The 27,778-nt window shown below is 48.2% G+C and overlaps 1 protein-coding gene across 1 annotated transcript in view; it reads left to right on the forward strand.

The window, feature by feature from the left end:
• Nucleotides 1-27,778, forward strand: part of ABCD3 (ATP binding cassette subfamily D member 3) — a 61,011-nt gene that overhangs the window by 3,209 nt on the left and 30,024 nt on the right. The window contains exons 2-4 of the mRNA XM_054165664.1: nucleotides 20,218-20,254; nucleotides 21,302-21,403; nucleotides 27,462-27,550. Of these exons, the coding sequence (XP_054021639.1) occupies nucleotides 20,218-20,254; nucleotides 21,302-21,403; nucleotides 27,462-27,550 (228 nt within the window). The remainder of the gene's footprint in view (nucleotides 1-20,217; nucleotides 20,255-21,301; nucleotides 21,404-27,461; nucleotides 27,551-27,778) is intronic.

A 27,778-nucleotide genomic window follows, 5' to 3' on the forward strand; every position in this document is an offset into this window, starting at 1 on the left:
ATGTATGAATAATTAAGCTGTATATGTTATGCTAACCTGCCTTAGTAGGTCAAAGATCACTTAATTAGTGCTGGCTGGATTAGTCATAGATGTTCTGTAAGAGCTATTACATCCCTCATCGGCTTTTTGCAGAACTGGGAGGTATTATCACTTGCTGTTCACAATGTATTTCAACCTCAGTTTTCTGTAACACTCCCCAAACCAGAAGGACACAGAAGTGTTTGCTTACAGTAACTTAGAGTAACAAACAGAACTGTTAGCTCACAGTCTTCCATGTTAACTTAAGTGGAGTGAAGGGCTGCTTGCTTGGAAAAGCTTTATTGCTTCATGGGGTGGTGGAAGCTGTTGTGTGTAAATGCAGTTAGGACTTCAGTTGTGCTTTTCAGGGTCATAAGAAGTTGCCTGAGAGAGGACATTATCTTGGGTGCAGCACAGAGGAGCAAACCATCCCAACTCAGCTCCATCGTGGGCAGTCTCGGCACTCAGCAGTCACTCCAGCACTGGTCGGCAGTGTCTTTACACATGGAAACATTGCTTCCACTTAGGGAAATGACTCATAAAGCCTGGTTTAAGGACCAGTGGTTCTAGTTTTATTTATTTATTTTCTCACTGTTGAATGTTGGAGAAAGCTTTATGAAGTGGAAGGGTAAAGGAAACTAAGCAGAAGTCAGTCTTTGTGCTTTTTCCTTGGTCAGTTAAAATGAAGGGGGGAAAAAAAAGGTTAGTGCTCAAGACTTTGTCACTGAGCAAGGTCTGAAATGAAGCTTTGGACTTGTCTTTACTGTTTTCCCAAGTGGTGTTTTGTGCTGCCATGAAAGTCCTGTCTGGCTGTGTGTGAATGCAAACAGCTGCTGTTACTAGAGGAAAGAATTTTGTTGCTATGAATTACTGTTTTAATTCGATGCAAATGAGCTCAACATTCCTGCCAGTGCATGAGTGGAGATTGCAGTGCAGATTTGACATTTCTCCTTTGATTCACCTCAACTTGGTAGTTCTTTAAACAAAGACATGAAACTCATATTAAATATAAACACTGGGAACCAGCTGAAGTCTGTATCTACAGTATAGGATTGTGAAAGGAAAATAACCCCATAGTGTCCAGCGTGGAAGAGAAAATGAGGTTATGTTATCTGTCATCCACAGAAGCCTAATTCCATCTCTGTTTTGTGAGCTTGTCTTGAATATTTGGCATTACCACCTCAAACAAGAAATAGCAGAATGTTTGCTTAATATTTCATTGCTTCAGAAGTAACTTTAAGGGTCGTTTCGTAAGGGAGCTGCATATTGGCTGTTATCCTAGTGAGACCCATTCCTGAATATCCTTGGATATTCAGCATGAGTGCTGAATGAAATTGGACTTGGAGAAGTGTGGCCAGCAGGGCAAGGGAGGTGATTCTCCCCCTCTGCTCAGCTCTGGGGAGACCCCACCTGGAGTACTGCCTCCAGTTCTGGAGCCCCTATTACAAGAGGGATATGGACATGCTGGAAGGTGTCCAGGGAAGGGCCATGAGGATGAGCAGAGGGCTGGAGCACCTCTCCTCTGAGAACAGACTGAAGGAGTTGGGGCTGTTCAGTCTGCAGAAGAGAAGGCTCCCAGGTGACCTCATTGTGGCCTTCCAGTATCTGAAGGGGGCCTCCAAGAAGGCTGGGGAGGGACTGCTCAGGATGTCAGGGAGTGATAGGACTGGGGGGAATGGAATGAAGCTGGAGGTGGGGAGATTGAGGCTGGAGGTGAGGAGGAAGTTCTTCCCCATGAGAGTGGTGAGGCCCTGGAATGGGTTGTCCAGGGAGGTGGTTGAGGCCCCGTCCCTGGAGGTGTTTAAGGCCAGGCTGGCTGAGGCTCTGGCCAGGCTGATCTAGTGTGGGGTGTCCCTGCCCATGGCAGAGGGGTTGGAACTGGATGACCCTTGTGGTCCCTTCCAACCCTGACTGATACTATGACTGCTTTCAAAAAGGTGTTTAACTTTGCTGGGAGAAGGGACTGAAATGACTAGTAAGAGGTAATGAGGGTGAGGTGTCTGGAATTGCAAGATGAGGGAAAGGGAATAACCAGAATGGAGTTCATAGGAAGCAATTTGTAATCAATGGAAAGGTGACAAAACAAAATGTTTCAGCATCTGCTCCTAGGCATGCTGGCCTTTCCTATCACCTAGCCATGTCCATTAGAATGAAATAGAATGCTAGGGTATGGATGTTTTAATTTTGTGTGCATTGAACATGTGTGTACTTGGACAGGAGCACACTGTGATGGGTTAGGAACTGGCTGGAGGCTGAGCCCAGAGAGTGGTGGTGAATGGTGCCACAGCCAGCTGGCAGCCAGGCACCAGTGGTGTGCCCCAAGGATCAGTGCTGGGCCCCATCCTCTTTAACATCTTTATTGATGATCTGGACGAGGGCATTGAGTCCATCAGCAGCACGTTTGCTGACGACACCAAGCTGGGGGCAGGAGTTGATCTGCTGGAGGGTAGAGAGGCTCTGCAGAGGGACCTCAACAGGCTGGACAGATGGGCAGAGGCCAAGGGCAGGAGACTGAACACATCCAAGTGCCAGGTTCTGCACACTGGCCACAGCAACCCCAGGCAGTGCTACAGGCTGGGGGCAGAGTGGCTGGAGAGCAGCCAGGCAGAGAGGGACCTGGGAGTGCTGGTCACTGGTAGGCTGAACATGAGCCTGCAGTGTGGCCAGGCAGCCAGGAGGGCCAATGGCATCCTGGCCTGCATCAGGGAGAGTGTGGCCAGCAGGAGCAGGGAGGTCATTCTGCCCCTGTACACTGCACTGGTTAGGCCACACCTTGAGTCCTGTGTCCAGTTCTGGGCCCCTCAGTCAACCTCCTTCCTAAACTTGCTGGAGCGTGTCCAGAGAAGGTCAATGAAGTTGGTGAGGGGTTTGGAACACAGCCCTATGAGGAGAGGCTGAGGGAGCTGGGGTTGCTTAGCCTGGAGAGGAGGAGGCTCAGGGGTGACCTTCTTGCTCTCTACAACTACCTGAAGGGAGGTTGTAGACAGGCAGAGGTTGGTCTGTTCTCCCAGGCAGCCAGCACCAGAACAAGAGGACACAGCCTCAGGCTGTGCCGGGGGGGTTTAGGTTGGATGTTAGGAAGAAGTTCTACACAGAGAGAGTGATTGCCCATTGGAATGGGCTGCCTGGGGAGGTGGTGGAGTCACCATCATTGGAGGTGTTCAGGAGGAGACTTGATGGGGTGCTTGGTGCCATGGGTTAGTTGTTTAGGTGGTGTTGGATTGGTTGATGGGTTGGACACGATGATCTTGAAGGTCTCTTCCAACCTGGTCTGGTCTATTCCATTCTATTCTACTGTGGAGAAAAAGAATGCACAGAGGAAGGGAAGTGTGCTCTTAGGTCTCTTAGAGGTTAGACACACCTCAGCAAAGGGAAATTCACCTTTGGGTTAAGAGAAGTCAACAGAGTTGTTGACACTGTGTGTCAAAGAGGGTTTTTACACAGGTCATCTTAGGTTCCACATGACCTAATGCCTTTGCCTGTCACTGGGCTTCTCAGCGTTTCTCTTCTGCCGGTGGGGGTAGCTGCTCTGCTGATGTTGTCAGCCGGACTGCCGGGGAGCCTGCAGTTTGGCAGTGGTGGATACAAGTGTGATCAAAAACTTCCCACCTTTGGAGGGGCTTCCAAGTGTAACACAGAAGTTTAAACTCCCTAACAAGTGGCAGTTGTCCCTCGAAGCAGTTTTGTGTCTTTGTGGTTTGCCTCATTTTCTGTGGTTTTTGAAGATGTTTGAGCGAGCCTTGCTAGTGCACCTCACCTGTTCTAGTTCAAGTCCCCCATGACTGTTTGACAGGGAGGGTGAAATTATGTTGCTCCAGATTAATAGACTGCTTCCATATCTGCAAAAGCCTTAAAGTGAACTTGTGCTGCCTTGTGAAAAGCTGTCAGGTGTCCAAAAAAAACCCTCTATGCAACTACATTAAGGTAGCTTCATCCAGAATGTTTATATGGCTGTTCATGGAATCATGGACTCAATAAGGTTGGAAGAGACCTCAAAGATCACCAAGTCCAACCTGTCCACAGACCTCGTGACTAAACCATGGCACCAAGTGCCACGTCCAGTCCCCTCTTGGACACCTCCAGGGGCGGTGACTCCACCACCTCCCTGGGCAGCACATTCCAAGGGCTACCAGCTCTCTCTGTGAAGTTCACTTCTTGCTCTGTGTGCACAGACATTAAAACAAACAAACAAACACACCAAAAAACAACCCAAACCAACCAAACAAAACCCCCAACAAAATGAAACAAAATAAACCCAAACCAAAACCCCAAACCACCCAACAAACACACCAAAAAACAAACCCCCAACAAAATGAAACAAAACAAACCCAAACCAAAACCCCAAACCACCCAACAAACACACCAAAAAACAAACCCCCAACAAAATGAAACAAAACAAACCCAAACCAAAACCCCAAACCACCCAACAAACACACCAAAAAAAACCCCAAACAAAACCCCAACAAAATGAAACAAAACAAACCCCAAACAAACCAACCCCAAACCACCCAAAAACCCAACAAACACACCAAAAAACAACCCAAAACAAACAAAACCCCCAACAAAATGAAACAAAACAAACCCAAACCAAAACCCCAAACCACCCAACAAACACACCAAAAAACAACCCAAACCAACCAACCAAACAAAACCCCCAACAAAATGAAACAAAACAAACCCAAACCAAAACCCCAAACAAACCAACCCCAAACCACCTAAAAACCCAACAAACACACCAAAAAACAACCCAAACCAAACAAACAAAACCCCTAACAAAATGAAACAAAACAAACCCAAACCAAAACCCCAAACCACCCAACAAACACACCAAAAAACAACCCAAAACAAACAAAAACCCCAACAAAATGAAACAAAACAAACCCAAACCAAAACCCCAAAGAAACCCCAAACCACCCAAAAACCCAACAAACACACCAAAAAGCAACCCAAACCAAACAAACAAAACCCCCAACAAAATGAAACAAAACAAACCCAAACCCCAAACAAACCAACCCCAAACCACCTAAAAACCCAACAAACACACCAATAAACAACCCCAACCAAACAAAACCCCCAACAAAATGAAACAAAACAAACCCAACCCAAAACCCCAAACCAACCAAAAACCCAACAAACGCACCAAAAAACAACCCAAAACAAGCAAACAAAACCCCAACAAAATGAAACAAACCAAACCCCAAACAAACCAACCCCAAACCACCCAAAAACCCAACAAACACACCAAAAAACAACCCCAAACAAAACCCCAACAAAATGAAACAAAACAAACCCAAACCAAAACCCCAAAGAAACCCCAAACCACCCAAAAACCCAACAAACACACCAAAAAGCAACCCAAACCAAACAAACAAAACCCCCAACAAAATGAAACAAAACAAACCCAAACCCCAAACAAACCAACCCCAAACCACCTAAAAACCCAACAAACACACCAATAAAGAACCCCAACCAAACAAAACCCCCAACAAAATGAAACAAAACAAACCCAACCCAAAACCCCAAACCAACCAAAAACCCAACAAACGCACCAAAAAACAACCCAAAACAAGCAAACAAAACCCCAACAAAATGAAAGAAAACAAACCCAAACCAAAACCCAAAACCCCCAACAAACACGCCAAAAAACAAACCAACCAACCAAACAAAACCCCCAACAAAATGAAACAAAATAAACCCAAACCAAAACCCCAAAAACCCAACAAACAAACAAGGACACCAAAAAATAACCCAAAACAAGCAAACAAAACCCCCAACAAAATGAAACAAAACAAACCCAAACCAAAACCCCAAACCACCCAACAACCCAACAAACACACCAAAAAACAACCCAAACCAACCAACCAAACAAAACCCCCAACAAAAGGAAACAAAATAAACCCAGACCAAAACCCCAAACAAACCAACCCCAAACCACCCAAAAACCCAACAAACACACCAAAAAACAACCCCAAACAAAACCCCAACAAAATGAAACAAAACAAACCCCAAACAAACCAACCCCAAACCACCCAAAAACCCAACAAACACACCAAAAAACAACCCCAAACAAACAAAACCCCCAACAAAATGAAACAAACCAAACCCAAACCAAAACCCCAAACCACCCAACAAACACACCAAAAAACAACCCAAACAAACAAAACCCCCAACAAAATGAAACAAAACAAACCCAAACCCCAAACAAACCAACCCCAAACCACCTAAAAACCCAACAAACACACCAAAAAACAACCCCAAACAAACAAAACCCCCAACAAAATGAAACAAAACAAACCCAAACCAAAACCCCAAACCACCCAAACCCCCCAACAAACACACCAAAAAACAAACCAACCAACCAAACAAAACCCCCAACAAAATGAAACAAACCAAACCCAAACCAAAACCCCAAACCACCCAAAAACCCAACAAACACACCAAAAAACAACCCCAAACAAACAAAACCCCCAACAAAATGAAACAAACCAAACCCAAACCAAAACCCCAAACCACCCAACAAACACACCAAAAAACAACCCAAACCAAACCCCCAACAAAGAAACCCCAAACCACCCAAAAACCCAACAAACACACCAAAAATCAACCCCAAACAAACAAAACCCCCAACAAAATGAAACAAAACAAACCCAGACCAAAACCCCAAACCACCCAACAAACACACCAAAAAACAACCCAAACCAAACCCCAAACAAAGAAACCCCAAACCACCCAAAACCCCAACAAACACACCAAAAAACCAACCAACCAACCAAAACCCCCAACAAAATGAAACAAAACAAAGCCAAACCCCAAACAAACCAGCCCCAGACCGCCCAAGAACCCAACAAACAAGCAAACAGGTTTACTAGAGAATGCACCTAAATTCTGATCCTATACAGAAACCTGCCTGGGGCTCAGAAAATCTGCCTTGAGCTGGAAGATAGGGAGACAGGAGAAACCCAGATGACTCAGCTCTACTCCTAACATGAAGACTGCCTTTGTTTTAAGCCTGGGTACTTAATCAGTGGTTTCTTACTAAGTTGCCTAAATTGATTGTTGTCCGAGCCAAGCTCTGGAGGAAGTGTAACAGTGGGAAACTGTTTTGTTTTCTGTTTTGCAGGAAACTAGCTAGAAGTCCTTTTTTCTCTGTTGCCTGTGAGGGAGAGCTGGAGCCCCAGCTCAGGCCAGAGCACAAGCTTGTGGTAAAAGGGTTTTTTTCTCTCCGTGTGACTTTGGTGATGAGATGCAGACTTCTACGGAAACATAGAGTTTCTTCAACAGCAGTTCTGCTCTGTTGCCTTCTCAAACTTCATGAGCTTTATCAGTGCAGAGCAAGTCAGAGTGACATGGCTGGCTGTGACCTTCTCAAGAGTTCCCTTCTTGGTCCCCTGAATGCATTCCCCTCACCTTATTTTTGGTTGTGCTGTAACTAGCCACCGGCCTAGCGCCAAGAAACTGTGCTCCTGGTTTCTGAGTGTGCTCAGCTTGTGTTGCATAAATGGACCTGCCTCTGGACCATGCCCAGGCTGCTGAGGAAGGTTACTGCCCTTGGCCTGAAGTAGCTGTGCTTCTGCTCTCTGTGCAGGGAATGCAGTGTGTCTACCAGTGAGTGTGCTTTGAGAGACACTGTGCTTTCTGGAGGCAGGAAACTGCCCAGTGCCATTCTAGAACGTAAGGTGTGTGCACACAAAGTTTGCTTGGAAAACCCTCAGCCAGATATTCTTCCTTTCCACTGGGTTGAACAAAATCTACTCATCCTGCTGCACAGAAGGAAGGTAGCATGACCTCAGGTGTGTGGCTTTCTTTTTGCTGTTACACACATTGTCCAACTCTTACCTCCCCTTCATCTGTCATTAAACTGCAAGTCCTGCTTATCTCTCTTCATCTGCAGCTTCTTGTTATTCCTGGCTCTGAACTTTGTTCAGGAAGACTGTAAACTTTAACTTTGTCCAGTTTGCTAGGAAATAGCACAGAACTAGTGTTCCTGAGACGTTGCAGGAACTAGGCTCAGTGGCCTCTTGAAGACTTTGCTGAGTTTCTCCAACCAAGTTTCTTCAGGAGTGTTGAGAATGATCCTTCCTGAGTAACTGTCATTGTCACCTCCTCTTTAAAGAGAGCAGCTTTCATGGTATAAAAGCAGTTAAACCCCAAGACCTGAGTGCTGTGACTAACATTTACTTGCAATCTGAAATGGTGTGGTGCTGTCCTCGAGTTTTCTGCCTCACTCCAACCCCGCTGCAGTGCTGCCTTTGAAGTAGGATCAAGTGCCAGATGCCTGCACAGAGCCCCGAAACTCGGTCTTAGCTTCTTTAAAACATACCATTGGCTTTGGCTGATCATGTTTCTCAGTCTTGGGGGAAGGTGTTTTGTTGTGTTGCTTACTGTCCATTGGGAAGGTACTTGCCTATTTGCTTACCTTTAGGGAGGTGCTGTTCAGTTACCTTGCATCTATGAATGAGAAGTTCAGCGTGGTTGCCTCCTGACAGTCTTGCTGAGACCTTTCTTTGCTTAGTTTGTGTATGTTTGCTTTAAAAGCTCTCTCAGTTAAATCATGGGCAGCAGGCTACATCTGAGATGCTGCATTTCCTGAAACTTTTTTAGGTGATACATGACACAGAAATCACAGAAAAGCATCTGTTTGGAAGAGACCTCCAAGCTCATCCAGTCCAGCCTTCCACCCAGCACTGAAGCGTCAACACTGAACCATGTCTCTCAAGCACTAGGTCCACAGCTGCTTAGACACCTCCAGGGATGGTGATTTCAGCACTGCCCTGGGCAGATCATTTCAATGTCTGAGAACCCTGTCTGGGAAGAAATATTTCCTAGCATCCAGCCTGAGCCTCCCCTGCTGCAGCTTGGAACCATTGCCTCTGCTCCTGTCCCTTGCCACCAAGGAGCAGAGGCTGCCCCCTCCTCACTCCAACCTCCCTTCAGGGAGCTGTAGAGAGCAAGGAGGTCTCCCCTCAGCCTCTTTGCCAGACTGAACAACCCCAGCTCCCTCAGATGTTCCTCACAGGTCATGTGCTCCAGGCCCTTCATTCAGACCCTAGGTCCCTGCAGAGGGACCTCGACAGGCTGGACAGATGGGCAGAGGACAAGGGCAGGAGATGGAACACATCCAAGTGCCAGGGGCTGCACATTGGCCACAGCAACCCCATGCAGAGCTACAGGCTGGGGTCAGAGTGGCTGAAGAGCAGCCAGGCAGAGAGGGACCTGGGGGTACTGGTCGATGGTAGGCTGAACATGAGCCTGCAGTGTGCCCAGGCAGCCAGGAGGGCCAATGGCATCCTGGCCTGCATCAAGAACAGTGGAGCCAGCAGGAGCAGGGAGGTCATTCTGCCCCTGTACACTGCACTGGTTAGGCCACATCTCAAGTCCTGTGTCCAGTTCTGGGCCCCTCAGTTTAGGAAGGAAGTTGACTTGCTGGAGCGTGTCCAGAGAAGGGCAACAAAGTTGGTGAGAGGCTTGGGACACAGCCCTGTGAGGAGAGGCTGAGGGAGCTGGGGTTGCTTAGCCTGGAGAAGAGGTGACCTTATTGCTGTCTACAACTACCTGAAGGGAGGTTGTAGACAGGCAGAGGTTGGTCTCTTCTCCCAGTCAGCCAGCACCAGAATAAGAGGACACAGTCTCAGGCTGCACCAGGAGAGGTTTAGGCTGGATGTTAGGAAGAAGTTCTACACAGAGAAAGTGATTGCCCACTGGAATGGGCTGCCTGGGGAGGTGGTGGAGTCACCATCATTGGAGGTGTTCAGGAGGAGACTTGATGGGGTGCTTGGTGCCATGGGTTAGTTGTTTAGGTGGTGTTGGATTGGTTGAGAGGTTGGACTCGATGATCTTGAAGGTCTCTTCCAACCTGGTCTGGTCTATCCTATTCTATCCTATTCTATCCTATTCTATCTTATTCTATCTTATTCTATTCTATCCTATCCTATCCCCAGCCTGTTCATGTTTTAAAACAATAATAATACATATTTAGAACTAGAAAGTGCCTTGAGACTGCTTGATCCACGTGTCTGCCCAGAGCACGATCCACCCTTGAATTCACACACACCGGTCGAGGGCTTTGAGCAGTCAGATCTTGAAAAGTGTCCAATGACAGATTTCACAGTCTTTGGACAACTTGTTACAGTGCTCAGTTACTCTAATAGTGATTTTATATTTTAGTTTTCTTTCCCCTCTTACACTCAGTTCATGTCTGTTGTCTCCCTTCTGCTGTGTGCCCATGTAAACAAAAGCCTGGCTCTGTCTCCTGAAAGCTGCAGTTAGATTCTCCCGGCTCTGCTTTTTCTCCAGGATGATCAAATCCTCTACCCTCAGCTTCTTACAGGGCTTGTGCTGTGCCTTCCTGCCCAGCCTGATGGCCCTCTGCTGGATGTGCTCAAGTTTATCAGTGTTGGTTTTTTCCTATACTGGGGGTCAAAGCCAGATTATAGAACTCCCCATCATAAATGGCAACCCTGATTCCTTATCTAAGACATTACTGTGGTTAAAAGTGGCTTTTCAGGTGTTAGCTTAAGTATGAATTTAAACACCACCAGCATAGAGGATCACTTTGCAAGAGTGTTTTGTTTTGTTCATCAAGAAGGTAGCAGGCAGAGAAAGCACCATGAACATGGCTGTAGGTTAAACTCCTGCTGATCTTTGTATCATAGATGTGAAATGGAAGTTGAAGAGTTTTCCTCATTATTAACAGGACCTTATATAAACTCCTTCTCTTCCCTTATCCTGGTAAAAAGAAAGATATTTTTTTTCCCCCTTAGTCTAGGCATTCTGCAGGTTTATTCTATAGATCATCTGCATCAGAAGTACTTCACATCTCATTCTGCATGATTTGTCCTTGGCTTTGATCTCCATCACCTCTGCATCAACCATGGTGACGATGGATGAAGTTCTGCCTTTGAAAGTAGTATTTGACTTACTGATTCCCTTAGAATTTTGCCTGAGGCTGTGGAAGTTTGTAGAAAGAATTGACTAGTGTAGTACTAGTACCTTTGTAGTACTAGTACCTTCTGAGTGCAGGCAGAGAGATGCAGGTAATTAAGGTTCTTAATACTTCCATAGAAACTTGTAAAGAAACTCTGCAGAAATGCTGAGGAGATTCAGCTTGGAGCATTCTGGCTTCCTGTCCTTATCCAACATTGTTCCTACCCAAATCAATGGATTGGGTTCAATGTTGGTCTCTTCTCCCAGTCAGCCAGCACCAGAACAAGAGGACACAGTCTCAGGCTGTGCAAGGGCAGGTTTAGGCTGGAGGTGAGGAAGAAGTTCTATACAGAGAGAGAGATTGCCCATTGGAATGGGCTGCCTGGGGAGGTGGTGGAGTCACCATCATTGGAGGTGTTCAGGAGGAGACTTGATGGGGTGCTTGGTGCCATGGGTTAGTTGTTTGGGTGGTGTTGGATTGGTTGATGGGTTGGACACGATGATCTTGAAGGTCTCTTCCAACCTGGTTTATTCTATGTATTCTATTCTGTGTTACTTTAGTACCATCACTTCACTTTTTCCTCTATTGCCTGGGTAACCCTTTCCAAGAACCTCCCCATCATCATCCATCACTGTCTGTGAGGGCCTGACAGGAGCTCTGAAGTCAGTCTGCCAATCATCCACTTGCTACTTAAGGTAGTCATGGAATCAATAAGGTTGGAAGAGACCTCAAAGATCATCAAGTCCAACCTGTCACCCAACACCTCATGACTAAACCATGGCACCAAGTGCCACATCCAGTCCCCTCTTGAGCACCTCCAGGGACGGTGACTCCACCACCTCCCTGGGCAGCACATCCCAATGGCTAACAACTCTCTCTGGGAAGAACTTTCTCCTCACCTCCAGCCTAAACTTCCCCTGGCGCAGCTTGAGACTGTGTCCTCTTGTTCTGCTGCTGCTTGCCTGGGAGAAGAGACCAACCTCCCCCTGGCTACAACCTGCCTTCAAGTTTCATTACTGCATTGGCAGGTCTTTTTTCACGACTCCCTTGCAGTAGACTTTGTTTCAGTCAACCACCTTCCACGTGGAAAATCTGCAAAGCAAGCAGGTGTTGGAGCTGAGCTGTTGTAAGTTCTGCTGTTCTGCAGCCCAGCTGGGTGCTCTGTGGGTAAGCACTTGGGAGACAGCTGGCTCTTGTATTTCTGTAGGCTTTATTGTTTCAGAGAAATAAATTGGAACAGTTCAATGCAAATGGTTTTGTGTAGCTTAGAGTCAATGTTGTTGTGTTGGTTTGTGTTTGACTCCTGCTTTTAAAGAACCCTCTCCATGTCTAAAGTGGCATGTTTCAGTTCAAGTTAGCTTCAGTTAGGCATCAATAATCTCAGAAACCTAATAATGCACTTTCTGGGTGAGGTTGGTTTATGTTCTGTGTCCTTTTTTTTCTGGCCTTAATTTCATCTTCTGAGTATTTGTTCTTGTAGTCTGATGTTGTGACTGTACTTGGTGTTTTCAGTCACCTGAAAGAAGCTCCTGTGTTCTCTTAGTATTTTGCAGTGTAATCCTCAACCTGCAGTTGAATTCTCTTTGATTAAAATCTAATGCCTGTGGGGAACTGGTGGCTGGAAGTGAACAATCTGAATGAATCCAGGGAGGGGGTAGAAGGAAAATGTAAGAACTTCCCAATACAGAAGGAAAAGTAGAGGAATGAATGGTGAGTGGTCACTACACAGGTCTGACTCTGAGGTAGACATGAGGCAAAAGTGTGTTCCCAGTGAGCAGTGTTTCATGTCACTGTTGACTCCAGTGCTACTTCCTTCCAACCAGATGTTGTTCTTCATTTGGGGTTCTTTCAGTATCCCAGCTTAGTCCAGCTTCAGGCTCAATGCATTCAGGGAAGAGTTTCATTGTGATGAGTTTCATTCCCTGTGATGAAGGGAGAGTAGCTACATGCCAAGGGTCATGCCTGAGCTGGCCACTAATTGAAGCTGCTCTCTATTAACCCTTCTCCCTTCCCCAAGGGGAAGAGAAAGGGGATGAGGGAGGGAGACATGCCAACTGGAAAAGAAAACTAGAACTGCATTAATGAAAAGAATAAAATACATGCAAACCCCAATGTCAAACCCAGCCCCCATCAGGGCTCTCAGGCACTGTTTCCACTACTTCTGTGACAGAAGTCACAGACTAGGCTCAGGGGCAGATGAGCTCTGGATTCAGGAGCTGGATTCTAGAAATAGATGGAAGAACTCAAGTGTTGGGATTGAAGGCAGAACAGAGGGAGTCCTTCCTGGACACTGGCCATTACATTAGAGAAGAGGGCTTGACCCTTGTGATCCCTCAGCTTTATGTGGAATATGACATGTATGGAATATCTTGTTGGTCACTTCAGGGTCTCTCCTCTGTGGAGATGCTGCCTTTTACTCTCCACCCCCACATCAGCTAGCAGCATTGAGCACTGTCAGTGCTGGCAGCAGCCACTGCCTGTGAGCACATGCTATTCATTTCAGGGGGTGCAGTTCCTTAGAGGCTGAGCTGAAAAGTAAAATCCCTGAACAGAATGAGCTCTGGTCTAAGTCAAACCAGGACTGTATGCTGAAGAGTGAAAGCAGAGCTCTCGCAGTTCAGTTGTAGCTTCTTCAGGTGTAGTAGGTATGCTGAATAAGCATTGAGTACTGACCTGAGCTGTATCATAGCTGTTATCCTACTGCATCACCAAGTCAGGGCATGCCTATGGCAATAAAAACCACTGTTCCATTCAAACAGGATGGGTGGCTAGGGCAATCACTACAGTAGAAGGTGGCCTTATGTTTCTGTTCCAAGCAGTCCTTACATTGTGCTGCTCAACGATGGCCACGTACCAGGGGATCTACTTGCAGTGCAAAATGGGGACATCATGAAGCACTTACCCTCCTTCACCAGCACAGCTTAGGAGGCTGAACCATTGAGTAAATGAGAGGTCTGGAATAATAAAAGAGCTTCCAAACGTTAGAGGTGTCTGCTGTAACCAGAGTCTCGTTGTATTCTTGCTGACTAATTGAGAGTCTTCTTCAGTGCAGATTCTGTGAGAACACAAACAGGATTCCAACAAAAAACTTCCACAGCAGGAGAATGGAGTCTGGAGCAGTGCCAGCACCTATCAGCCTGAAAGAGCAGGCTCTTGAGAAGGAAAATGCCTGCATGAAGCAGAAGCCTTTTTTTTTTCCCAGCTAGAGCTACAACACAGTCTTTCATTGCAAGCAGAATTATTTTACTTAAAGAAAGTAACAATAGTTTGAGGGGGGTTTGTTTGGCTTTAATTTGAGTTGTTCTTTTGTTTCTTGAATTGTAAGAGCAATGGCTTTGGAGCTGTGCAGCCACATTTATTGCACTGCTTCTTGGTAATCCACACTTACATAGGTAATCCACACTTACATGTAAGATTGTTTCATTACTGAAGCGTTAGTTTGAGCTCACATGATTAACTCTTTTGGTTTTTTGCTGTTAGAACAAAGCACTCAAAGCTGCTTATTAGGGTTTGAATTGACAAATAATCTTTATTTTGTGGCTGTCCATGGGTCCATGTCCCAGTGGAGGCCAGGGACAAGCAGAGTCCCTCAGGGATCAGTCCTGGGACCAGGCTTGTTCAACATCTTTGGGGGTGCCAGGGACAGTGGCACTGAGTGCACCCTCAGCAGGGTTGCTGATGGCACCAAGCTGTGTGGTGCAGCTGACAGGCTGGAGGGAAGGGATCCATCCAAAGGGACCTGGACAGGCTGGAGAGGTGGGCACAAGCCAACCTCAGGAGCTTCAACAAGACCAAGTGCAGGGTCCTGCATCTGGGTCAAGGCAATCCCAGGCACAAATCCAGGCTGGGCAGGGACTGGCTGGAAAGCAGCCCTGAGGAGAGAGACTTGGGGGTGCTGGGGGAGGAGAAGCTCAACAGGAGCTCTCAGTGTGCACTTGCAGCCTGGAAAGCCAATCAGATCCTGGGCTGCATCAGGAGAAATGTGGCCAGCAGGGCAAGGGAGGTGATTCTCCCCCTCTGCTCAGCTCTGGGGAGACCCCACCTGGAGTACTGCCTCCAGTTCTGGAGCCCCTATGACAAGAGGGATCTGGAGGTGCTGGAAGGTGTCCAGAGAAGGGCCATGAAGATGAGCAGAGGGCTGGAGCTCCTCTCCTGTGAGGACAGACTGAAAGAGTTGGGGCTGTTCAGTCTGGAGAAGAGAAGGCTCTGAGGTGACCTCATTGTGGCCTTCCAGTATCTGAAGGGGGCTCCAAGAAGGCTGGGGAGGGACTGCTCAGGATCTCAGGGAGTGATAGGACTGGGAGGAATGGAATGAAGCTGGAGGTGGGGAGATTCAGGCTGGAGGTGAGGAGGAAGTTCTTCCCCATGAGAGTGGTGAAGCCCTGGAATGGGTTGTCCAGGGAGGTGGTTGAGGCCCCATCCCTGGAGGTGTTTAAGCCCAGGCTGGCTGAGGCTCTGGCCAGGCTGATCTAATGTGAAGTGTCCCTGCCCATGGCAGGGGGGTTGGAACTAGATGACCCTTGTGGTCCTTTCCAACCCTGACTGATACTCTGATACTATGATTTTAACTCTCTAAAACCTAATGACATGTGAGGCCATGGTTACATACAGTCCCTATTTCTTGAACACTCTTTTTAATGCAGAATCAGTTTCAGTTCTGCTCAGTAGTTTCAGCTGCTGAATTTCTCTCAGCAGTTATTGCAGGGGGGGAAAAAAAAGCTTGTAAATAAATGCATCAAAGGTCTTCAGCTGCCAGAATAATTGTGGGCCTCATCTTCTTAATGTGTTATTATTTTAATGTATTCACTTCAGGTGCTTTTAAAGCTGGAATAGTTGTGTGGTGTAAGTGTTGGGACTTCAAACGTTGCCCAGCCTTGAAGCAACAAAGCTTGGCATTCCTATAGCATACCTGGAAGAGCAGCATGCTTTCCTTCTGCAACAGCAAGCCCTGAGTCATCCAGGGAAATACCCACACACTTTGATAACAACTTATTGACACCTGAGAGCGCTGGTGTTCCTCCTGTTTTCACACCAGGTGTGCTTGGACTGATCCATACTCAAGGACCCCTTCTGAAAACTAGGTCAGGCTTTTGTACTCTGAGCAGTGACACAAGATGTGTTGAGAGCTTTTTGTGCCTCTGTGACCTCAGGATGTGGTCCCTAACTAGGCTGTTACTTAGGCTTTGCACAGGGTTACCATTGCCACACACAGGGTTACCATTGCCACACACATGCTTTTATCATGACTTGATGAAGTCCTGTGTCTGTTCTGAACTTTTATTGAGTTGTTTCTCCCCTAGGGTGCTGAGAGAGCTGGCAGATGAGCTGGCCAAGCCGCTCTCCATCATTTTCCTCCAGTCCTGGCTCACTGGGGAGGTCCCAGGTGACTGGAAACTGGCCAACGTGGTCCCCATCCACAAGAAGGGACGGATGGAGGAACCTGGAAACTACAGACCAGTCAGCCTGACCTCAGTGCCAGGGAAAGTGATGGAGCAGGTTATCCTGGCGGCAATAACTGCGCACCTGAAGGATGGCCAAGGGCTCAGGTCCAGCCAACATGGATTTAGGAAGGGCAGGTCCTGCCTCTCCAACCTGATCTCCTTCTATGATCAGGTGACCCGTCTGGTGGATGTGGGGAGGCCTGTGGATGTAGTCTATCTGGACTTCAGCAAGGCCTTTGACACCGTCCCCCACAGTAAACTGCTGGCTAAGCTGTCAGCTCGTGGTTTGGACCACAACACTCTGTGCTGGGTTAGGAACTGGCTGGAGGGCCGAGCCCAGAGAGTGGTGGTGAATGGTGCCACATCCGGCTGGCGGCCAGTCACCAGTGGCGTCCCCCAGGGATCAGTGCTGGGCCCCATCCTCTTTAACATCTTCATTGATGATCTGGATGAGGGGGTTGAGTCAGTCATCAGCAAGTTTGCAGATGACACCAAGTTGGGAACAGATGTTAGTCAGTTAGAGGGTAGAAAGGCTCTGCAGAGGGACCTTGACCGACTGGACAGATGGGCAGAGTCCAATGGGATGGCATTTAATAAGTCTAAGTGCCGGGTGCTGCACTTTGGCCACGGCAACCCCATGCAGAGCTACAGGCTGGGGTCAGAGTGGCTGGAGAGCTGCCAAACGGAGAGGGACCTGGGGGTGCTGATTGACACCCGCCTAAACATGAGCCAGCAGTGTGCCCAGGTGGCCAAGAAGGCCAATGGCATCCTGGCCTGTATTAGGAATAGTGTGGCCAGCAGGAGCAGGGAGGTCATTGTGCCCCTGTACTCTGCATTGGTTAGGCCACACCTTGAGTACTGTGTCCAGTTCTGGGCCCCTCAGTTTAGGAAGGACATCGAGACACTTGAAGGTGTCCAGAGAAGGGCAACAAGGCTGGTGAGAGGCCTTGAGCACAAGCCCTATGAGGAGAGGCTGAGGGAGCTGGGATTGTTTAGCCTGGAGAAGAGAAGGATCAGAGGCGACCTCATTGCCCTCTACAACTACCTGAAGGGTGGTTGTGGCCAGGTGGGGGTTGGTCTCTTCTCCCAGGCAACCAGCACCAGAACAAGGGGACACAGTCTCAAGTTGTGTCAGGGGAGGTTTAGACTCGAGGTGAGGAAAAAGTTCTTCACTGAGCGAGTCATTCGTCGTTGGAATGGGCTGCCCAGGGAGGTGGTGGAGTCGCCGTCCCTGGAGGTGTTCAAGGGGAGATTGGACGTGGCGCTTGGTGCTATGATCTAGTTGTGAGGTCTGTTGGAACAGGTTGGACTTGATGATCCTTGGGGTCTCTTCCAACCTTAGTTACTGTGATACTGTGATACTGTGATACTGGTCCATGCTCAGATGCCCTTCAGGTTCTTAGTTCTGTCTCTTGCACAAGTAGTCTTGCAAGATTTTTATCTTCTCTCAGGCTTCCCTCTCACCATTACCTTTAATTAAGTTCTTGTTAAACTGGCATTTCTCCCTCCTTTTCTCATATTCTTCTGCTACCTTGCTTCTTCCTTCCATGATCGTTGTTTCTCTTCATTGGACAGGGACATTCACACACACAAACTAAAATGGGCCTGGTCTCATCCTTGGTATTTTGTTTGCAGATCTTTAAAGCACATTTCCCTTTAAAGTGCTGCTGCTGATAAAGAGGCAGGATCCCTGCTCATGGGGCAGTCTGCAGTTGTTTGGATGATGTAGGCAGGGGCAGTGCCTTTCCTGGTTTCTGTTTCCTTGTAATTTCCTGGGTGCTGCCTTGAAAGGGTATGAATGTGGTAGTGTTCAGCCAGCCTGCTCTCAATAAGAGGGTTCAGAGAGTAAGTTACAATTTCATATGGTTGGCTGTTGCTTCTGAGTTCTCTGAACATGCAAGCTCTCCCAACAGCTTTGTGTGCTCCTCTGACCCATCAGTGTTCAGAAATCAAGTGAATTGTATGTCAGCTTGCCTGTCTGGAAAGGAGAGGAAGAAGGATAGTGTTGTACTTTTGAGTGTGTCTTTAGCACTAGCTGATAAATACTTTTCCTCTAACTGCTCCATAAGATGCAGAGGAAATAAAAAGGGCAGAATTAAAACTAGCTGCCCTTCCAATGCACCCCTTTGCAGGACCTTGTTTTCATGGCATCTGAAGTAATCTTTATACACAGTAAGATAATAATAATAATATTAATAAACCAGGTTGGAAGAGACCTTCAAGATCGTCGTGTCCAACCCCTCAACCAATCCAACACCACCTAAACAACTAACCCATGGCACCAAGCACCCCATCAAGTCTCCTCCTGAACACCTCCAGTGATGGCGACTCCACCACCTCCCCAGGCAGCCCATCCCAATGGGCAATCACTCTCTCTGTATAGAACTTCCTCCTAACCTCCAGCCTAAACCTCCCCTGCCACCGCCTGAGACTGTGTCCTCTTGTTCTGGTGCTGGCTGACTGGGAGAAGAGACCAACATCCATCTGTCTACAACCTCCCTTAAGGTAGTTGTAGACAGCAATAAGGTCACCTTCCTTCCTTTCAGCATTCAGTTTCACACAGGGAAATGAAGCCTTTCATGCCCCTCTTGCACTTTACCTCGGCACCTGCATCACAAGCTCCTGGTATGTTTGTGTTTCTCACACATCCTTTGCAAGCATGGCTACATAGTTCCACCAACCAACACCTGAGTCTGCAGTCATGGAGTGTTAGCAATCCAAGCAACCCAACTTTCATCATCTTTCACCCTAATTACATAATGCAAACCAAATCTGCTTGGCTTGTGGCTGACTTTCAGATAACACATCTTGATCTGCTGGAGGGTAGAGAGGCTCTGCAGAGGGACCTCAACAGGCTGGACAGATGGGCAGAGGCCAAGGGCAGGAGATTGAACACATCCAAGTGCCAGGTTCTGCACACTGGCCACAGCAACCCCAGGCAGTGCTACAGGCTGGGGTCAGAGTGGCTGGAGAGCAGCCAGGTAGAGAGGGACCTGGGGGTGCTGGTCGATGGTAGGCTGAACATGAGCCTGCAGTGTGCCCAGGCAGCCAGGAGGGCCACTGGCATCCTGGCCTGCATCAGGAAGAGTGTGGCCAGCAGGAGCAGGGAGGTCATTCTGCCCCTGTACACTGCACTGGTTAGGCCACACCTTGAGTCCTGTGTCCAGTTCTGGGCCCCTCAGTTTAGGAAGGAGGTTGACTTGCTGGAGTGTGTCCAGAGAAGGGCAACAAGGTTGGTGAGGGGTTTGGAACACAGCCCTGTGAGGAGAGGCTGAGGGAGCTGGGGTTGCTTAGCCTGCAGAAGAGGAGACTCAGGGGTGACCTTCTTGCTGTTTACAACTCCCTGAAGGGAGGTTGTAGCCAGGCAGAGGTTGGTCTCTTCTCCCAGGCATCCAGCACCAGAACAAGAGGACACAGTCTCAGGCGGTGGCAGGGGAGGTTTAGGTTGGATGTTAGGAAGAAGTTCTACACAGAGAGAGTGATTGCCCATTGGAATGGGCTGCCTGGGGAGGTGGTGGAGTCACCATCATTGGAGGTGTTCAGGAGGAGACTTGATGGGGTGCTTGGTGCCGTGGGTTAGTTGATTAGGTGGTGTTGGATTGGTTGATGGGTTGGACATGATGATCTCGAAGGTCTCTTCCAACCTGGTCGATTCTATTCTATTCTATTCTATTCTATTCTATTCTATTCTATTCTATTCTATTCTACACTGCTTTGAAAGAAATAGATAGAGCTGTAATACTAAGCATGCCTTTTTGTGTCTTCTGTGTGGATCTTCAGGACAGAAATATGCATTAATAACAAGTAAAATACTCTTACTTTTTTCTCCTACAGTAAACGAAGTGGAAAACAAACCCTGCAGAGCAATGAGGTAATTTATGTTTGTCCTGTAATGTGTTTTTAGTAACTTTAAATGGTTTGGGTTGGGTTTTTTTAATATACTTTTAAGTTTCATCCTTGTGGCTTCCTTTTGGACAGGATGATGGCTGTGATGCCAGTGTGGTTTGACTTAGGCTTTCAGGCTTGCATTGATCAAAGAAATGGAAGAATATCAGGTTCCTCACGTGGCTGTTTTAATGCATAAAGATAGGTTGGACATGGTGAAGTGTGGCCAGCAGGGCAAGGGAGGGGATTCTCCCCCTCTGCTCAGCTCTGGTGGGACCCCACCTAGAGTACTGCCTCCAGTTCTGGAACCCCTATTACAAGAGGGATCTGGAGGTGCTGGAAGGTGTCCAGAGAAGGGCCACAAGGATGAGCAGAGGGCTGGAGCACCTCTCCTGTGAGGACAGACTGAAGGAGTTGGGGCTGTTCGGTCTGGAGAAGAGAAGGCTCCCAGGTGACCTCATTGTGGCCTTCCAGTATCTGAAGGGGGCTTCCAAGAAGGCTGGGGAGGGACATCTCAGGTAGTGATAGGACTGGGAGGAATGGAATGAAGCTGGAGGTGGGGAGATTGAGGCTGGAGGTGAGGAGGAAGTTCTTCCCCATGAGAGTGGTGAAGCCCTGGAATGGGTTGTTCAGGGGGGTGGTTGAGGCCCTGTCCCTGGAGATGTTTAAACCCAGGCTGGCTGAGGCTCTGGCCAGCCTGATCTAGTGTGGGGTGTCCCTATCTATGGCAGGGGGGTTGGAACTGGATGATCCTTGTGGTCCCTTCCAACCCTGACTGATACTATGTACCAAGTGTGTAGATCTGTATCCTGGCAAGTACTTCTCATTGCAGTTTGTTTTGATTGCTTAGCTCTTTTACTTGGGGTGTCTGTTAGCTGTGAGGGCATACTCTCCCAATCCTTATGTTTCATTTAACTCCTATGAGCAAGCCTTAAATTGGAGGGACATACTGCAAATGCTGTAGATAACTTGGGTAAGGAAGATGCCACATCACCATTTCAGTATCTGCCCCTTCTTCTTGTCCTGTGTGCAGCAGAAGGAGGGAAAGAAGGAGCGGGCAGCGGTGGACAGAGTGTTTGTTGCAAGAATATGTCGCATCCTGAAGATAATGGTCCCCAGAACTCTGTGTAAAGAGGTAAGCATTGCCTGCAGTAACTAAGGAACACAGTCACTGAAAGGTATCTCTACACTTGCTGGGTTTAAACTCCTTTTCTTTTCATTCATTCATTGGGATGGCATTTAATAAGTCCAAGTGCTGGGTGCTGCACTTTGGCCACAACAACCCCATGCAGAGCTACAGGCTGGGGTCAGAGTGGCTGAGAGCTGCCAAACAGAGAGGGACCTGGGGGTGCTGATTGACACCCGCCTAAACATGAGCCAGCAGTGTGCCCAGGTGGCCAAGAGGGCCAATGGCATCCTGGCCTGTATTAGGAATAGTGTGGCCAGCAGGAGCAGGGAGGTCATTGTGCCCCTGGACTCTGCATTGGTTAGGCCACACCTTGAGTCCTGTGTCCAGTTCTGGGCCCCTCAGTTTCAGAAGGACATCGAGACACTTGAAGGTGTCCAGAGAAGGGCAACAAGGCTGGGGAGAGGCCTTGAGCACAGCCCTGTGAGGAGAGGCTGAGGGAGCTGGGATTGTTTAGCCTGGAGAAGAGAAGGATCAGGGGTGACCTCATTGCCCTCTACAACTACCTGAAAGGTGGTTGTAGACAGGAAGGGGTTGGTCTCTTCTCCCAGGCAACCAGCACCAGAACAAGAGGACACAGTCTCAAGCTGTGCCAGGGGAGGTTTAGACTCGAGGTGAGGAGAAAGTTCTTCACCGAGCGAGTCGTTCGTCATTGGGATGTGCTGCCCAGGGAGGTGGTGGAGTCGCCGTCCCTGGAGGTGTTCAAGGGGAGATTGGACGTGGCACTTGGTGCCATGGTCTAGTTGTGAGGTCTGTTGGGACATGTTGGACTTGATGATCCTTGGGGTCTCTTCTAACCTTAGTTATACTGTGATACTGTGATTCACAGGGCAAGCAGTGTGTCACAACATGTACCCAGACTTTTTATAGTTGCTTTGTTCTTATGAAACAGTTGGGGACCTGATATCTTTGCAATTTTTGGATGAGATTCTCTCTCTGGCTTTATTTCAAACAACCCCCCCCTCATTTTCACTCAACTCTTGCTCCACTGTGGAGCACAATTTGATGTTGTTTCTCTTTTTTTAACCACAATTTATTTCCTAAGCTCTTTTCATTTCTTCTTCTCACATTTTGTACACTGAAGCCTCTCAACATTTGGGGAGTTACATTTTCTTTTGCCACTGTATCAGAATTTAAATGAAAGCATGGGCTTGAACAGGACCAGACCATGCTGCAGGTTTTAATATGGCAGCACAGTAATGTGAAAATGCAGAATTAGTATAGAATAGAATAGAATAAACCAGGTTGGAAGAGACCTTCAAGATCACCGTGTCCAACCTATCATCCAACACCACCCAATCAACTAACCCATGGCACCAAGCATCCTGTCAAGCCTCGCCCTGAACACCCCCAGCGATGGTGACCCCACCACCTCCTCAGGCAGCCCATTCCAGTGGGCAATCACTCTCTCTGTGTAAAACTTCCTCCTAACCTCCAGCCTAAACCTCCCCTGACGCAGCCTGAGACTGTGTCCTCTTGTTCTGGTACTGGTTGCCTGGGAGAAGAGACCAACCTCCGCCTCACTACAACCCCCCTTCAGGTAGTTGTAGAGAGCAATAAGGTCACCCCTGAGTCTCCTCCTCTCCAGGCTAAGCAACCCCAGCTCCCTCAGCCTCTCCTCACAGGGCTGTGCTCCAAGCCCCTCACCAACCTTGTTGCCCTTTTCTGGACACGCTCCAGCAAGTCAACCTCCTTCCTAAACTGAGGGGCCCAGAACTGGACACAGGACTAGAGGTGCAGCCTAACCAGTGCAGTGTACAGGGGCACAATGACCTCCCTGCTCCTGCTGGCCACATTCATCAGGTTGGAAAAGACCTTTGAGGTCATTGAGTCTCAGCCTATCACCCAACACCACCTAATCAACTAAGCCATGGCACAGGAAGCATCTGTTGCTGCTTTAGTCAGAAAGGATATTTGTAACAGGTTGAATGTTACCAAACTTGTCTGGCATCAGAGGACTGAAGTCTAGAATGTTTTCTCACAGGAGCAGAGGTCTGTAATTAACTGTGTTGTGTTAAAAGGTCTGAGAATGGCCATCTTCATCTCTGTGACCTGTGCAGTGCCTGCCTTGAGAGCACTCCCCTATAAGAAGCTTCGACAGCACTTTCTTAATTCAACAGTTAGTATGGAAAGAAATTCTTATCCCACAGCAACTTCTGTCTGGAGACATTTGCTTGGAATACATCCAGGGGTGGGTGGGTGGGTGGATGGGGGTTCTTAGTGAAAAAATACCCTTAAGACCAATATCCCCATTAAATCAATGGCTTCAGGCATAATTCTGCTGACAGGTTGGAAGAAACCTTCAAGATCATCACGTCCAACCTATCATCCAACACCACCTAATCAACTAAACCATGCTACCAAGCATCCCATCAAGTCTCCTCCTGAACACCTCCAGTGATGGTGACTCCACCACCTCCCCAGGCAGCCCATCCCAATGGGCAATCACTCTCTCTGTGTAAAACTTCCTCCTAACCTCCAGCCTAAACCTCCCCTGGCGCAGCCTGAGACTGTGTCCTCTTGTTCTGGTGCTGGTTGCCTGGGAGAAGAAACCAACCCCCACCTGGCTACAACCTCCCTTCATGTAGTTGCAGAGAGCAAGAAGGTCTCCCCTGAGTCTCCTCTTCTCCAGGCTAAGCAACCCCAGCTCCCTCAGCCTCTCCTCACAGGGCTGTGCTCCAAACCCCTCACCAACTTTGTTGCCCTTCTCTGGACTTGCTCCAGCAAGTCAACCTCCTTCCTAAACTGAGGGGCCCAGAACTGGACACAGGACTCGAGGTGTGGCCTAACCAGTGCAGAGTCCAGGGGCACAATGACCTCCCTGCTCCTGCTGGCCACACTCTTCCTGATGCAGGCCAGGATGCCATTGGCTCTCCTGGCTGCCTGGGCACACTGCAGGCTCATGTTCAGCCTACCATCGACCAGCACCCCCAGGTCCCTCTCTGCCTGGCTGTTCTCCAGCCATTCTGACCCCAGCCTGTAGCACTGCATGGGGTTGCTGTGGCCAATGTGCAGAACCCAGCACTTGGATGTGTTAATTGGGCATCCAGTTCCTTCAGGGGTTGTCATGGGCCAGCAGGCACTATTCTGAGCAGAGGCTGGCAAACCAGAGATTGCCATTTCACCATTACAGCATCCTCACTCCCCATGCTGTATATTCTCTGTTGCTATCACCAAAGTAATGTGTGTGTTTGGTTCTTAGCTCACTAAAAAGCTGTGTTCTGGTTTCCAGCTGCAAGAGAAGCCAATAACTACTGGCTGTGGCATGTCTTTTCAGAGGGTTTTGCTTGATTCAGTTCCAGGCAGTGCACATCTCAGCACAGATGCTTCCTTTCTTCCAACAGCACGCTGCTCACCCGTGCTTTTGTGTCATAACTCCTATCTAGGACAGCCCTCACTGGAAAGCCAATGTGTCAGGAGGTCTGTGAGCATCATTTTGGGAAAGCTAGGCAGACCAGGATTTAGTGCAATGAAATGGTTGGCCTCAACATCCTTCTTGTGCTTTCCAGACCACTTCAGCTGTGTTTAAAAGAGCCTTGGTTGAGCTCAGAACTGATGAACTGCAGTATGTTAGAATGTCAGCATGCATCAGGCACAAGACCCACTGTACAGAATTGTGAGGGTTTTGAGCCTTAACTGGAGTTTAAGAGCTCAGATGATAGCAAATTGGGAATTCCTCCCCTAGTCCCCCCCTCCCCCACCTTCCCCTGATAAGGAAAGGGAAAGGGAAATAAAAAGAAGGGGGTAGGGGAAAAGAGAAGGAGGTGAATCTACAAAAAGGAAGTAATCTGGAGTCAGTTTGGAAGTAGGAGAAGTACATCCCAAGAGGTGACCTTACTCATTGTCTTGGGCTCACAGGACTGTGTGAGGGCAACAAAACTGCTGAGGGCCTTGGGGAGCAGGTCTTGGGAAGAGAGGCTGAGGGAGCTGGGGTTGTTCAGCCTGGAGAAGAGGAGGCTGAGAGGAGACCTCATTGCACCTGAAAGGAGGTTGGAGTGAAGTTGGAACTGGCCTCTTCTCCCAGGTAGCTAAAGACAGGATGAGAGCAAATGGCCTCATAGTGTACCAGGGGAGGGTTAGGTTGGAGATTAGGAACGATTTCTTTTGCTGCAAGAGTGGTCAGGGATTGGAACAGGCTACCTAGGGAGGTGGTGGAGTTAACAAGAAATTGTGGCCTTGGCACTCTGGGACATGGTTGATGGCCATGGTGGTATTGGGTAGAAGGTTGGACTTGATGATCTTAGAGGTCTTTTCCAACCTTAATGATTCTGTGACTTCCTTTAGCAAAGTGTATATATATAGCAGTAACAGGGAGGGTTTACAAGGGTAAGGGCTAAGGATAAATAGGCAAATACACAAAAGCAATCCTGGATGGCCTTGTGTTTCCCTGGGTGTACATGGATTCAGCCCCTCAGGGAATCATGGATGCAGCCTGGAGAGGGAAAGCCAGGCCCAGCCACGTGGTCAGTGCAGGAAACCAGCAGCAGCTGAGGTCTTTTTGAGCAGGCAAGGCAGAAGAGGGCAATGGCAGCAAATGTCTTCCTTTTTATAGGCTTGCTGGACAGGAAGAGAGAGTGGAATAGACCACCTTTGACCCAGGGGACTCCTCCTCCTAGGAAGGGGAAACCAAGTCCCTCTCTGTTCACCTGGATCAGGTTTCTTTTATCCTCCAGGGGCAGGGCAAGGCTCTCCCAGCCTTCCACCCAGGATGGGTGTAACCCAGCAGGGGAGTATTGAGCAAGCATGGCAGCCACCTGGCCTGGATGCACCGGACTTGTGACAGCTCAGTGACGAAAAGGAAGCGCGTGGAAGTTGAATGCTGCAGAGTGCTGATGGAGCTGGCTTCCATCAACAACAAAAGGTCATGGCCATGAGGAGGGGTTACTGATAATCCCCAGAGACCCAAACATTACTGCCAGCTTTGGAAAACCAAGTAGACTGGAAGCTACAGGCTGGTCAGAGCCTCACCGTGTGCCTAGTAAGATTGTGAGCAAATCCTCCTGGAAGCTGACTCTGGCCACACAAAGGACAAAAAGGGGATGGCTAACCCCAGCCTGGATTAGTAATGGCAGATCAGGCTTTACTAAGCCAATTGCCTGCAGGGGTGACCTGACTGACAGTGTGGATAAGGGAGGAACAGAGGATGTTGAATGCTTTGATTGTAGTGAATCCTTGAGACTGAGGTCTCCCCTAATACCCTGATAGCCAAACTGAATTGGCTAGATATGACTCAAGTGGATGGAAAACTGTCTGGACTGTTAGATTCAGAGGATTTTGGATCAGTGGTCTGACTGGTTACTCCTGGCCCTGTTTTAAATGTGGAGTTGGAGTAGGTGGCCTTCAGAGGTCCCTTGCACCCTATGTTTGTGGCAGAAAGGCGTCTCAGAATAGCAGTGTCTTCTTTACGCCTGCCATACTCCGTCTATGGGACGTGGCCAGTGCAAGCAAGGCCCAACCAAGTCCAGCTTTGTAAAGGACAAGCTTTCTCCATGAGGATATTGGCAGGATTTTATGAAACATTTCGTGTGCCAGTGTGTTTCCTGTGAAGTAAGCAAATATTACCTTAGCTGGGGGTAGCAGGGTAATGCTTCTCTGCGAGGCATGATTGCAGCACTTCACAGAATTGTCAGGGTTGGAAGGGGACCTCAAGGATCATCCAGTTCCAGCCCTGCTGCCATGGGCAGGGACACTTTCCACTAGATCAGGTTGCCCAGAAGTTAAAAACTTCCAGACATGAGGCCTCCACCACCTCCATAGGCAACCTGTTCCAGTGTCTCACCACCCTCATGGAGAAGAACCTCTTCCTAATGTCTAATGTCAATCTCCTCTCCTCTAGCTTGGATCCATTCCTCCCAGTTCTGTCACTACCTGACACCCTAAAAGGTCCTTCACCAGCTTTCTTGTAGGCACCCTTCAGACACTGGAAGGCCATAATAAGGTCTCCTCAGAGCCTTCCCCTGCTGTCTGTGTCCATTGTTTAATGGCTACACTTCTGCTTTTGTACCAGACAGGTTATTTGATGCTCATCGCTGTGATGCTGGTCCTCCGCACGTACTGCGACATCTGGATGATTCAGAATGGAACAGTCATTGAAAGGTATCTCTACACTTGCTGGGTTTAAACACTTTTCTTATCATTCACAGGGAATTCCTTCTTCTTCATTTCTTCTTGTCACACTTTGTACACTGAAGTCTCTCCAACTCACTTTGATTTCAGTGGTTTCGGAATAGCACCATAGTGGTTCGCTGTCACAGACTTGGATGTGTGGCTTGGAAATTAGGGCTGCTACTTCTTACTGAATCACAGACTCATAAAACTCTTTTG

Source organism: Dryobates pubescens, chromosome 11 (genome assembly GCF_014839835.1).
Source record: "Dryobates pubescens isolate bDryPub1 chromosome 11, bDryPub1.pri, whole genome shotgun sequence".
Lineage (NCBI taxonomy): Eukaryota > Metazoa > Chordata > Aves > Piciformes > Picidae > Dryobates > Dryobates pubescens.